The sequence below is a fragment of the Podarcis melisellensis genome (genome assembly GCF_964234715.1).
Source record: "Podarcis melisellensis genome assembly, chromosome: 6".
Lineage (NCBI taxonomy): Eukaryota > Metazoa > Chordata > Lepidosauria > Squamata > Lacertidae > Podarcis > Podarcis melisellensis.
In genome coordinates, this window is record NC_138538.1 from 3090302 (window position 1) to 3104532 (window position 14231).

The 14231-nt window shown below is 45.9% G+C and overlaps 1 protein-coding gene and 1 long non-coding RNA gene across 2 annotated transcripts; one reads left to right on the forward strand and one right to left on the reverse strand.

The window, feature by feature from the left end:
- Positions 1-433: 433 nt before the first annotated feature.
- On the forward strand, positions 434-14231 carry PDRG1 (p53 and DNA damage regulated 1). The gene is made up of 5 exons (XM_081917399.1): positions 434-590; positions 4962-5037; positions 8998-9072; positions 10867-10947; positions 13782-14231. Exons 1-5 carry the CDS (start codon positions 504-506, stop codon positions 13862-13864), a joined length of 402 nt encoding a protein of 133 aa, XP_081773525.1. The 5' UTR covers positions 434-503; the 3' UTR covers positions 13865-14231.
- Positions 4945-8138, reverse strand: LOC309373283. The gene is made up of 2 exons (XR_014169939.1): positions 7815-8138; positions 4945-7778 (listed from the first exon to the last, which is right to left on the reverse strand). It is a non-coding gene; the product is annotated as an uncharacterized lncRNA (long non-coding RNA).

Consider the following 14231-nt stretch of genomic DNA (forward strand, 5'->3'; position numbering starts at 1 on the left):
GTTGATGATGTCAGGCAAGTTCTGCTTGCATTTTCAGTGCAAATGCACAGGTGCAATTCTTGTGCTGTTTTCATTACTGTTTTTTACTTGCTGCTTTGAAAATAAAATAAAATACAAACAAACAAGCCAAATGCCCCACTTTGCGCCCTTTGGAGAGAGAGGTATAAATGCGATAATATAATATAAACAAAGCAGCATTTCCCACGGAAAAGCAGCAAAGCCCTGAAGTTTTAACGGAGCAACTTTCGCTATCAGGAGGGCCTCCCGGTAGCGTCACGGTGCGGGGAAGCCGGCTACCGACTCGCCCAGGGCCGGGGCCCCAACGGCGGAACCGGGGGAATAGGAAAGGCGGCGGCGGCGGCGCGAAGGAGCCGGGCCGGGCCTAGCCGGGTTGCCATGGTGACCGCCCTCCGGGAGGCAGGCGAGGGAGGCGCCTGCGCGGAAGGGCCTCCGACTAGGCCTCTCCTCCTCCGCGCCGCGGTTCTCCTTCCCTCCGCGCCGCCATGGGCGAGCTGGAGCCGGACGTGGCGCTGCGGGTGCTGGCGGAGGTGGAGGAGCTGGCCGAGGAGGTGATGGGCGGGAGGCAGCAGGTAGGCCTCGGGGCGGGAGGAGGAGGGAGCGGGCGCCCCCTGCCCGCCCCAGACAGACCCCCATCTCAAACGCCCCCCTGAAAAGTATAGGGCAGGTAATGGCTAAGCTCACCTTCATGGCAATGTTAGGCTTCCTCGGCTTCCAGGTGGGCGGATGGTGCCGTAGCTGATTATATACACACACACACACACAGCCCATGGGGGTGTAATATATATATATGTGTGTGTGTGTTGTTTAGTTAGAGTGTGTGTGTAATACACACACACACACACATTGTTTACTGCTTAAACAATATATGTATATATGTATGTGTGTGTGTGTATATATATATATATATATATGTGTGTGTGTGTTTGTGTATATATATATATATATGTGTGTGTGTGTTTGTGTATATATATATATGTGTGTGTGTGTGTGTTTGTGTATATATATATATATATATGTGTGTGTGTGTGTTTGTGTATATATATATATATATATGCAGGTTTTGGTGTCCTCGGGTGTCTTCCCGTGTAAAAGTTGGGGTGTCTAGGCGACGTTTCGACGAGGTCTCACTCGTCATCTTCAGGCTGGTGCTTTCGGCTTCTTGTTACTGGAACAGAGCAGGATCTCAGTGTTTGAGTTCCTATAAATACTGTTGAGGGGGTGTGGTGTATAGCCTCCAATGTTCTGGGCAGAGAGGAAGTTCCCAGGCTAGTGTGCCTTTTCTTCTTTTGTTCCTTAATTACTTGAGGGATATCTTGAGTGATTTCTTGAGTGATATCCTGAGTACCACTTAGGTGGGTCATTAGGTGTGGATTAGTTGCTAAAGTCTTTGTGTCTTGACCTCTTGAACTTTGTGAAGAGTTTTTCTGAGAAGATGGCTGTACTGCACTTAGTTGTGCTCTGGCTTGGCTTCGTGTATAGGGGCGAGCTGTGGTTTTGTGGCCTGTGTCAGCCAGATCTGTGTAGGGATTGCAGGGGGGTGCAGCATCCGGAGGTGCCACCATGGTTTGGCTACTGGATGGTGTCTGTAATTTATCTGTGGAGAGGGTCTGGGTTTGGGTCTGGTGTGGTTGATTGGTGATAGCGTTCTGTGTGCCTCTGGATCTGGTGTCAGTTTTTGTGGGGAGGGCTAATTTCCAGATGTCTGGCAAGCGGGATGTGTCGTCACGCTTGTTCATGTTGTGAGGGTGTTTCTCTATCTCGATGGCTTCCATGATTATTCTCTTGTGGTGATGTTCCATGTTAAAGAGCAATTTGGAATCTGCAAAATTAATTTCGTGTCCTGTTTCTTTCATGTGTTGGAAAAGAGAGGAAGTTTTTTCTTCTTTTTTGACGGCATTCTTGTGTTCTGCGATACGTGCATTTATTCGTCTGTCTGTTTGTCCAATGTACGTGGCTGGGCAGACTTTGTTTTTTTTTTTTTTTTTTAATAATATTTATTAAAATTTTCAGAAATACAAAAAGAAAAGATTAAAGTACATTCGAAGCCTTATTTTCATATACCCACTTTCCGGGACTCCCTCCTTCCCCCACCCCTACCATATTCCCCTGTCATATTGTTGGTTCCACAAGCTCTCACTTCAAATTAAACCTTAGTTTGTTTAAACCATTAGTCAAATTTAGATTTAAATTTATGCAATCCTCATCAATACTCTTAGCAAAAGACAAAAGTTCTCTCCACAGGGCCCGCCCCCTTTCCGTTCCACAATTTCCCTTTTTTTGATGATAAAGACACCCCACACAATAGAAATATAAGAAAATAAAAAGTAAAGAAATATAGTAGATAAACAAAAAAGCCAATCCAGAAAATAGTTGACAAGCCTTTGGATTCTATTTCTCTCCCCCCCCCCCGTCCCCGGTTTAGTTTCCCCCTGACCACCAATCCTTGTTGTCTGCCTGGAATTCTTAAAATCCATAAGTCACATTTTTCCGTGGCTGGGCAGACTTTGCAGGGTATTTCATAGACCCCTTGGTTTTCCAACTGGATTTTATCCTTGGGGTTTCTGAGGATATTGGCTATTTTTTGGTTGGTGCAAAAGGCTGTTTTGATATTGTGTTTATGGAGGAAATTAATTTTGCAGATTCCAAATTGCTCTTTAACATGGAACATCACCACAAGAGAATAATCATGGAAGCCATCGAGATAGAGAAACACCCTCACAACATGAAAAAGCGTGACGACACATCCCGCTTGCCAGACATCTGGAAATTAGCCCTCCCCACAAAAACTGACACCAGATCCAGAGGCACACAGAACGCCATCACCAATCAACCACACCAGACCCAAACCCAGACCCTCTCCACAGATAAATTACAGACACCATCCAGTAGCCAAACCATGGTGGCACCTCCGGATGCTGCACCCCCCTGCAATCCCTACACAGATCTGGCTGACACAGGCCACAAAACCACAGCTCGCCCCTATACACGAAGCCAAGCCAGAGCACAACTAAGTGCAGTACAGCCATCTTCTCAGAAAAACTCTTCACAAAGTTCAAGAGGTCAAGACACAAAGACTTTAGCAACTAATCCACACCTAATGACCCACCTAAGTGGTACTCAGGATATCACTCAAGAAATCACTCAAGATATCCCTCAAGTAATTAAGGAACAAAAGAAGAAAAGGCACACTAGCCTGGGAACTTCCTCTCTGCCCAGAACATTGGAGGCTATACACCACACCCCCTCAACAGTATTTATAGGAACTCAAACACTGAGATCCTGCTCTGTTCCAGTAACAAGAAGCCGAAAGCACCAGCCTGAAGATGACGAGTGAGACCTCGTCGAAACGTCGCCTAGACACCCCAACTTTTACACGGGAAGACACCCGAGGACACCAAAACCTGCATTCCTGTACCCGTGAAAATCTACGAAAGCAAATATATATATATATATATATATATATATATATATATATATATATATATATATATGTATGCAGGTTTTGGTGTCCTCGGGTGTCTTCCCGTGTAAAAGTTGGGGTGTCTAGGCGACGTTTCGACGAGGTTCGCCTAGACACCCCAACTTTTACACGGGAAGACACCCGAGGACACCAAAACCTGCATTCCTGTACCCGTGAAAATCTACGAAAGCATATATATGTATATATATATATATATTACACACACACACCAAGGGTTTTGTGTGTATTCCCTTGTTGCAAACCTGTTCCCCCTCCTCCGCCCCAGATGCCTTCAGGGGTGGCTGGAGTTACAGTCCTACAACTTTTGGACGACCAACTGTTGTTATCATTTATTACATTTCTATTCCACCCTTTGGCCGAGGACCACAGTTACCCACCCACCCACCCACCCATGCATCCTCATTATTATTATTATCAGAGCTATTTTTCCTAGAAAAAGAGGTTCCCGAACTGACCATGAACGCCTCCCTTGTTCGCTTATTTAGGCAAGGCTGCCCAGGTGTTTAGAAAGTTGGTGCGTGTTTTAATCTTTTTTTTTTTTTAGTCCTATTGTTTTAACTTTTTGAAAACTTCAGATTACTGTTGTTAATTTCTCCCAGTGATAATTTTATTTCTTTACCTTTTTTTGTGTAAACTGCTTTGAGGGTGTGTGCTTTTTACGATCATCATTTTTGCTGATTGTTTCTTACTTGCCATTTTCTGTAAGACCTTAGGATCAGTTTAAAAGGTAAAGGTAAAGGACCCCTGATAGTTAAGTCCAGTTGCGAATGATTCTGGGGTTGTGGCGCTCATCTCACTTTACTGGCCGATGGAGCTGGCGTTTGTCTGCAGACAGTTTTTCTGGGTCATGTGCCCAGCATGACTAAGCCGCTTCTGGTGATACCAGAGCAGTGCACAGAAACGCCGTTTACCTTCCTGCCGGAGTGATACCTATTTATCTACAGTCATACCTCATGTTACGTCTGCTTCATGTTACGTTCTTTCAGGTTATGTCCTGCGATGACCCAGAAGTACCAGAAAGGGTTACTACCAGGTTTCGCCGCTCTCGCATGTGCAGACGCGCAAAATGACGTCATGTGCAGAAGCAGTAAATCGCAACCTGCACATGCACAGATGTGTCACTGCGGGTTGCATTCTTTTCATGTTGCGAACGGACCTCTGGAATGGATCCCTTTTGCAACCAGCAGTACCACTGTACTTGCACTTTGATGTGCTTTCAAACTGCTAGGTGAGCAAGAGCTGGAACCGAGCAATGGGAGCTCATTCGAACCGCCAACCTTCTGATCAGCAAGCCCTAGGCTCTGTGGCTTAGACCACAGTGCCACCCGCGTTCCATTTAGGAACAGTTGGAACAACATAAAAATGCAATATGGGGATCAGGGGAGCACTTGTGAACTGGCTTTCACTGTAATCTTGTTGTGACACACCCTGAAGGTTTTCCCCCCCATTTCTCCCTTAGATTGTGGATCTGGGTATGAAACAAAATCAGAACCGGGAGGCCCTGAGGGCTCTGAGCAAGGACATGGAGACTTCAGGTGAGAGGTCTTTTCGAACATCACACATTGCAGTCCATTGTAATTGGCGACAGTTCTTCAGTGCCTTAGGCAGTCTGCCTTTCCCAACCTGCCACTTGAGATGCTTATAAAAGGAGGTGCCAGGATTTGAACCTTGCACTTCCTCTGTGCGCATATCATGTGTTCTGTTGTTGAGCTGATAGTCTCCTGTCCCTTTTCAGTCTGTCTACAGAAACCCATTACTTCCCAGAAGCATATGGCACATGGCAGTTTGAGAGCTCTGATGTCTGTCCAGGTCTTCCTGTATACAGTGGTACCTCGGGTTAAGAGCTTAATTTGTTCTGGAGGTCTGTTCTTAACCTGAAACTGTTCTTAACCTGAAGCACCACTTTAGCTAATGGGGCCTCCTGCTGCTGCCGTGCCGCCACCGTGCGATTTCTGTTCTCATCCAGAAGCAAAGTTCTTAACCCAAGGTAATATTTCTGTGTTAGCGGAGTCTGTGACCTGAAGCATATGTAACCTGAAGCATATGTAACCCAAGGTACCACTGTACCAGGGTTCCAATAATACCAATGTACCAAAGTATAGGGCAGGTATACCTTGTGCTGTGCTGCTTGCTTTGCAAGTTTTTTTGTTAAAGCAGAACATAAATGTAACTTTCTCCAAGGACCCCAGACTTAGCATGTTCTCCTTGCAACTATCCTGTGAATTACACAAGGCTGACAGCTAAGGAGTTCCCAAGACCTCTTGCATGGAGAAGTGATTTGAAGTAGGTACTCTGGCCACACAGGTCTTTTTACTTGTGAATGAAGTTCACATTTGTTCCTGCAGTTTCGATGTCCTATATGCCTCTATGCTGAATCTAGATTGTCTTGAGACTCAGATAGATAGGTAGATAGGTAGATAGGTAGATAGATAGATAATTTATTATGGTTGGAGACCAGCTTATAAAACACACTTGGGGGTACAATCCCAGAAGGAAAACAAACATTTAAAATAATGTACAACAATAAGTTTAAAATTTATAAATGCAATAAGCATATAGACACTTAAAACTTCAAGATGAACTGCCGCGGAAATATGACCCAGAGCCACCCATGGAACCAAGTTTGGGGATTTTCTTAACAAACTAGTTTGGCTCGGGGCATGGTCTGCACCTGCAGATCTGTACACAGAATCTGGCAACCATCTGGGTTGTCTTATGATCTTTGCCTAACAGGAAAAGGTCAAATTTTTGCTTTTCCCCAGCAGGGGATCAATGGTCTCACTACGTGCCTCTTCATAAAGGGACATCTAAAGAACAAGTGCTCTGGGCTTCCTATAACCCCCAATGAACAGGCACAAAGTCTCTGAGCATATGGGACTTTTTAAAAGGCTCCTTCCAGGACCGGCAAGGGCAGAGCCGAGCTTTTGAGACTCCTGTATTTTCTCTGGCCTCCACCTATTTTATTATTTACTGCTGGAACTATAACTGTAGATGCCACTGTAGGCATCCCAGAGCTAAACCTAATAGAAACTGCCCCTTGCTAAGCCAGCATTATTTTGAAGGATGCGACAGAAAGAATTCAGATAACAGCAAGGGCAATTTTGTTATGTGGAATAACTCTTTCATTTCTTCTTGAGCATTTTGACTAGAGCAAGCTTATCAAATGTAGCTGTCTCCTTCATGCACTGTAAGAGAGCCTAAGATGGCCATCCCAGCATGAAGTGAGAAACAAGCTCATAATTATAGAAATGAATAATTGGCCGCAGATGCCGCTGTAGAAGTTGAATGCACCGTGATTACGACAAGTTCCTATAAGGCCCTATACAGCTCAGGACCAAGTTACTTGTTGACAGACTGCCTTACCTCTTCTGGAAATGTTATAACCGCTTTTTGATTTTGCCTTAGACTTTCTATATTTGTTAGGTTTGGTTTAAATTGCTTGCATTTGTATTGTTTTGGGATGTGGTACACTCAGGTGGAGGGGAAAAAATCTGAACACCTAGAAATGTGATGCTTGGAAATTTGAAATACCGGTATGTCTTCAGCTCTGTGTTGGGCTGTCTCTTAATAATTAGATCCTTTCCCTCCACACCTGTATAAATAAATCACTTTATAAGGTCAGAAGAATGGCAGCTTCTCTTCTTTTCTCGGTATCCGCTCAATAGGGCAGACAGCAGAAGTTTCATAATCCCGCTTAGTAGCAGGACAGGGAATCAGCCTGATCCCAGTCACGGCTTTTGCGTCATGAATTTTTGCAGTGCTTCTGGTAACTATAACTGCAGATGCCACTACGGGAAATAATGCAGTAACCGTAGTGTTTAGTGATAACTTATAATAGTTACTGTTACATTTCACAAATTGCGCTGGCTCCCTGCTCCCTTGCTGCCAGCCTTGAGCCTGCCCGTCCTATCCAAATGTTTTCTGGTGACACGTTAAGTTGGGTGACTAATGTCTGCCGCAAGTGGCAGCCGCGTCTCCTCTTCTCCCCGGGGAAAGATTGTGCTCAGCAAATTGCCTGGCTTCCCTCACACGCAGCAAGCCTTTTGCATTAATGAGGGCAAGGCGGGATAAGCGCGCTGGGCCTGCGATGGTGCTTTGCTTCATGCGCGTCTTAGGCCAGGCCTTTGTGCTGTGTCTTTGTCCAACGGCAGTGTCTGCTTTACCCCTCTTGTGGAAAATTTCTCATTCTCAGGCAGCTTTTCAGAGTCCATTGACTTCCTCCCATCCCAGCCCCACCAACGGGGTTGCATTCAAGTGTAGTGCTAAAGAGACCGTTCTGTCAGTCCAGGAATTTCTGTTTGCCCAGTGGAACCATCTCCCCTCAGCACCACCATCCCATGTGCTGTTCTGGGGGTTCTCCCAGCTCTCTTGAGCAGAGTTGAGGAGGGCACAGAGGGAGGAAAGGGTGGGATAAAGTCCTGTTGTGCTAGTGAGAATTCTCACGCTGATGTCCACTAGCACAAGTTAGTTGAATACAGCTTCCAGTTTGGTAAGGGGTAGGGCAGATCTGGGTATACAGTCATACCTCGGGTTAAATGTGCTTCAGGTTGAGCGTTTTCAGGTTACGCTCCGCGGTGACCCGGAAGGAACGAAGCGCGTTACATCCGGGTTTCGCTGCTTGCACATGCGCAGACACTAAAAAATGACGTCACACGCATGCGCAGAAGCGGTGAATTGCGACCCGCAGATGCAGGTTGCATTCGCTTCAGGATGCGAACGGGGCTCCGGAAGTGATCCCGTTCACATCCAGACGGGTTACAGATGCTTCAGGTTACAGACGCTTCAGGTTACAGACTCCACTAACCCAGAAATAGTACCTCGGGTTAAGAACTTTGCTTCAGGATGAGAACAGAAATCGTGCTCTGGCAGTGTGGGGGTAGCGGGGGGCCCCATTAGTGAAAGTGGTGCCTCAGGTTAAGAACAGTTTCAGGTTAAGAACAGACCTCCAGAACGAATTAAGTTCTTAACCCGAGGTACCACTATATTTATTTTGCTATGTGGTTGTTCTAATGAGACTTAGAAAGAGACTTAGAAGGTGTTCATGAGCTTTAGGTCAGGCATGACCAAACTTGGCCCTCCAGCTGTTTGGCTACTGCAATCCCCATCATCCCTGACCACTGGTCCTGTTAGCTAGGGATGATGGGAGTTGTAGTCCCAAAACAGCTGGAGGGCCAAGTTTGGCCATGCCTGCTTTAGGCAATCAGGTAGGACCCGAACCAGTGGATTCAGATGACAAGCAAGGAGATTCCAGCTAAACATTAGGAAGAACTTTCTGATGGAAAGATTTGTTTGGCAGTGGAAGGAACTCGCTCAGGAGGTTGTGGCCTCTCCTTGCCTCCTTGGAGGTTTTTAAGTAGAGATTGGATGATCATCTGCCGTGGGTGTTTTAGTTGAGATTCTTGCATTCCATTGTGTGAGACTTGATGACCGTCAGGGTCCCTTCCCACTCTAAAATTCTATGATTCTTTAATGCAGATTCGTTTCCTTGATTTCAGATAAAGTCATGGTTTGCTTTGGGAACATGTTTATGGAGTTTGGGAAATCAAAAACCAAGGACATGTTGCAGAGAGGTAAGAGCCCCGTTATGTTTTCTGTCATCTGCGTGGAAAATTCTGTGGTTTCGAGAGCCAAGTCAATTTGCAGTTCATCATCTTGGTTCTCTTTTCATAGTTTGTACCATCTTGGCAGCTTTGTGCTGATGTGGTAGATGCCGTCTGAGTGCATGCTAGCTTCTAAGGTTTTGTCACATGCTGTCAAACTTTTGCCCGCACCCTGCAGTTATGAGGCCTGCCTGTCAACCAACTTGATATTATTTAAAATGAAAGGTGAGATTCTCAAGGTGCCGGCTGGGTGATATCGTATTTTTCGCCCTATAGGACGCACTTTTTCCCCTCCAAAAATGAAGGGGAAATGTGTGTGCGTCCTAAGGGGCGAATGCAGTCTTTCGCTGAAGCCTGGAGAGCGAGAGGGGTCGGTGCGCACCGACCCCTCTCGCTCTCCAGGCTTCAGGAAGCTATCCCCCCAGCCCGGCAAGCTCCGGGAGCAATGGCGAAGCTGCGCGCAGCTTCGCCATCGCTCTCGGACCCGTGCTGGGGTCGGGGGAAGCTCGGGCTTCCCCCAGCCCTGCAAGCTCCAGGAGCGATTTCCCCCCTTTCCTCCCCCAAAAAATAAGTGCATCCTATGGGCCGGTGCACCCTACAGGGCGAAAAATACAGTAATTGTCCCCAGAGGCAGGGGGAGGAAGAAGCTGAGCAACTGGCCACTGAAAGGGAAAGAGGACATTGTCAAAAGCCTTACTGAAATCAAGATACACTATGTCCACAGCATTCCCCTGATCCCCCAAGCTTGTAACTTTATGAGAAATGAGATTAACCTGCCATGACTTGTTTTCGATAACCCCATGGTGGGTCTTAGTAATCACAGCATCCTTTTCTAACTGCTAACTGTTTAATTATCTGCTATGGGATCTTTCCTAGTATTGATGTCAAGCTGTCCAGTTGGTAGTTACCTGAGTCTTCTCTGCCCCCCCCCCTTTGACGATGGGGACAACATCGTGTTAACTGTGTGTGTTTCTAGAGAATCTAAATAATTTAAATAACAACAACTTTTGAGGCCTAAAGTGACTGAAACAAATCAGCCAAATTGTACATTACACAGAGCCCCTGAACTGTTACCCAGCAAGTTACCCAGTTACCCAGCAAGCCTTTAGGGAAAATCCCATCCTCCTTTCAAATGCAACTGTATTATTTATTTGTATTTCTTTACAAAAATATTTGTATACCGTTGTATCATAGAAATATATCAGCAGTTTACAACAGTGTATTAGTTTCGTATTCGTATAATTAGTATTAGTAGCGTACAGCAAAATGTGTTGAAATTTTATTGAAATTGTTGGTGTGCAAGAGATGTCCCCAAATTGTTGTGTTTAGTTGCAGTAAATAAAAATCTTTGGCTTGTGGTCACCAGTGAGATGTAATTTATACTGGTTTAAACTGAAGCTTTAATGGGAACTGCCAACCTAGCAGTTCGAAAGCATGTCAAAGTGCAAGTAGATAAATAGGTACCGCTCCGGTGGGAAGGTAAACGGCGTTTCCATGCGCTGCTCTGGTTCACCAGAAGCAGCTTAGTCATGCTGGCCACATGACCCGGAAGCTGTACGCCGGCTCCCTCAGCCAGTAAAGCGAGATGAGCGCCACAACCCCAGACTTGGCCACGACTGGACCTAATGGTCAGGGGTCCCTTTACCTTTAATGAGTTGAAAGGTGGGGCGGCATTTTAATACAGACAAAGCAGGGAGTAAAGTGGATTAATTCAGGTAGTGAGTCTTAAATCTTCCAGATGACATGTCACTGCTTTTTCTCCAGATCAAGAACTCCTAGATGAAGAAATAGCCAAGTTGCGGAAGGAGTTGAAAGTGAAGGTCAACCGCCTCTTGGAAGCTCAAGGTATTTGCCAGACAGGCTGGAATAAGGTGGCTGTGTTTGATGGGGAACAATGGGTTGGCTGGCTCTTGATCAAGTGCTCAGGGCTTAGAAGTTGCCTTCTTGCCTCCACTCTTCATGCCATCTCGATCAGCAATAGTGGTTTGGGATAACCATAGTGGTTTGGGGTGAGCAGGATTATTCTTTTAAGAACAGGTGTACGCTTATAAATATTTGAGAATACAGTGGTGCCTTGCAAGATGAAAATCTTCGTCTTGCGGTTTTTTCGTCTTGCGAAGCAAGCCCATTAGCGGATTAGCGCTATTAGCGGCTTAGCGGGCTTAGCGGATCAGCTGATAAGCGGCTTAGCGGATCAGCTGATAAGCAGCTTAGCGGATCAGCTATTAAGCGGCTTAGTGGATCAGCTGATAAGCGGCTTAGCGGATCAGCTGTTTAGCGGCTTAGCGGATCAGCTGTTAAGCGGCTTAGCGGATCAGCTGATAAGCGGCTTAGCGGCTTGGGAAAAAGGGGGGGAGGGAAAAAACCCCGCAGGAACTCGCAAGACATTTTCGTCTTGCGAAGCAAGCCCATAGGAAATTCGTTTTGCGAAGCACCTCCAAAACGGAAAACCCTTTCGTCTAGCGGGTTTTTCGTCTTGCGAGGCATTCGTCTTGCGGGGCACCACTGTAGGCTGGTTCAAGTCTACTTATTGGGGTGTTCTCCTCTATAAGCTAAGCAAGGGGTGTAGTGGAAGCTGAGGCGAGGCAGGGTAATTTTATTGGTTTTTGTTTAGATCTTGCCCTTCCTCTCAAAGGACCTCAGGGCAGCAAACACATCAATAATCAAACAAAAGAAATACAACAACCACGCAACGCTCTAAAAACAGTGATCTCAGGGACAATGTCTTTCAACCATCAAATGTCTGGGTGAACAGGAACGTCTTGAGATTTCCCCCGAAAGTCAGTAATGAGGGAGACAAGTGCACCTCATCCAGGAGGGCATCCTACAAATGGGGAACTACCACTAAAAAGGCCCTGTCACTGGTCAATATCAACCAGGCAGCCATGAGACCTGGCAGAGACTCAGAAGACCTTGGGCTCTGGAACAGCCTACTTTGTGGTCAAAGTGTTTCCTCCATGGAATGAGACAATTGTAAGAAAAGGCTTCTGCCAAACAACAGCGACAACAAAATTTCTTGTACCGTGTCCATCTGACTGGGTTGCCCCTGCCCCTCTGGGTGGCTTCCAATGAAGTATAAAGGAAAGCTATAAATGAGTCCTAGTGTGAGGTAGGGAGGTTTTCATCTTGGCCACCCCTGCAGCAGTCTCGACCTGGGATCTGGCCCCACACACCTACTATTTGCACTGGAGTAAACGCTCCCATTTCTGCCAATCAAAGCTTTTCTTTCAGCGCAAATTGCAGGATTTCTTTTGGGGAGGGGAGATCCGATTTGGGATCGCAGCATGGAGCAAAAGGTTTTAAACTTCCATTGTGGGAGGGGGGGCATGGGGTTCCCCCACCTGCCCTGTACCTTTTGAAATTCATTCGCATGATGGTTAGCTGTGTGAAGGATGCCTCACCTAGTTTGCATGGTTTCCGCCGTCTAAATCCCTTTCCCTCCTACCCTCCTATCAGTGTCCAAGGGAGGATGCATCATTAAGCAAAGCTTTAGCCGCATTGCCACAACGGAATGTTTTTTCCTTCTTCATCCCTTATTGACAGTTCATAAAGCTGCAGGGCCTGAAGGTCGCCGAGTCCCTCATGCTATTCCAGACCAGGCTCCTTCTTTCCTCTCCCTGTCCCCCACGAAAGAGGCTGTAGTCTTCTGAGCGTCCTTTGGCAGAAACTGAATCAATTCAAACTGTATTTGCTCACCTCTGTCCCAGCTCTAGGCTTCTTGGGCCAAATGTTTGTCCTTTACCGTTGAGCACTTCACAGCCAGTGATGGTACATCTAGTCCCCAGCAATCCAGGCAAGGGAGCCAAAGCCACACTTTGCAAAGCAAGCTGCAAATTTCCCAGTGGCTCGGCTGCTGCTTCTACTATGGCTCCTCCCAGCCTTTTTAACACTCTTCATCTCCTTGCTCTTTCCTGTTTTTTAAAAAAAATATTTTTATTAAGAATTTCAACATAACAATTTATCAAAAATACATCATCCTCATTCCCCCCCCCAATTTTCCCCTCCCCCAAAAAGAAAAAAATACCCACCCACCCACCCCCAGACCTCCCTCAGCTCCTCCCTCTGGTTTTTCAGCACATATTATTCTCTGCATCTTATAAAATGGTAAAGATCCTTAATTTATCTGTCCATATGTTACCAATGAAAAAATTGTGTATGTTTATTCAAACCCTGCCAAGGAGTCCAGTTCATTTTGTTGTTCCTTTAAATACTTTGTAATAGGTTCCCATTCGTCTTTAAAGTCACAGTTGTCCTGATCACGTAGTTTGTGTGTCAATTTCGCCAATTCTGCGTAGTCCATCAATTTTTCTTGCCACAGTTCTTTGGTCGGGATTTCCTCGTTCTTCCATCCTTGTGCTATTAAGACTCTTGCCGCTGTTGTCGCGTCCATAAAGATGTTTCTCAGTTTCCTTGGCAGGTCTTGTCCTACAATTCCCTAACAAAAATGCTTCAGGCTTTTTTACAAATGTTAATTGGAACATTTTCTTCAACTCGTTATATATCATTTCCCAATTTTTAATTTTTTTTACTACAGTCTCACCACATATGGTAAAAAGTCCCTTCTTTTTCCTTAAATTTTCCAACATGTGTTTGAGCCAGTTTTATACATTCTTCCTATCTGCACTGGTATTATATACCATCTGTACATCGTTTTCATGTAATCCTTGCTCTTTCCAAAGGTAAGCCAGAGCTGAAAGGCTACAGCCTGAAGCCCTTGAGCGCCGAAGAGATGCGGTTCATGAGAAACGTGGTGGATGCTTGAAGCGGCTTCCTGGTGCGGATTTAGCAGCTGCCTCCTGCACAGAAAAAACTTGAGAGAACTGCTCACTTTTCAAAAGGCAGATTCATGTATGCCTGAAGAAGGGGGTTTCCTGAGCTGTTGAGCACCTGATCCCTGGCATCCTTTGTTGGAGAGGTTTGGGCTTGGGTGAAGCAAAATGCTCAAGCTGGTGTCCTTCTGCAGTTTTGACAGTCTGACTGAAGCACAAGCATTGAAGCCCGAAGAGTAAGAGGTTAATGTTGTCATCGTAAGATGGGTTGCTGAGTTCCGACTGCTGGAAAGGAAGCGGCAGGAACAGGACACTACGCACACGTCTTTGTACTAATAAATGGTATGCTCAAATCCAAAA

Excerpts from the sequence above, each read along its gene's own strand:
- PDRG1 (XM_081917399.1), top strand. The coding sequence starts at position 504 with ATGGGCGAGCTGGAGCCGGACGTGGCGCTGCGGGTGCTGGCGGAGGTG. Across the intron at positions 591-4,961 it reads TGATGGGCGGGAGGCAGCAG|ATTGTGGATCTGGGTATGAA; the intron begins GTAGGCCTCGGG and ends TTTCTCCCTTAG. Across the intron at positions 10,948-13,781 it reads CCGCCTCTTGGAAGCTCAAG|GTAAGCCAGAGCTGAAAGGC; the intron begins GTATTTGCCAGA and ends CTCTTTCCAAAG.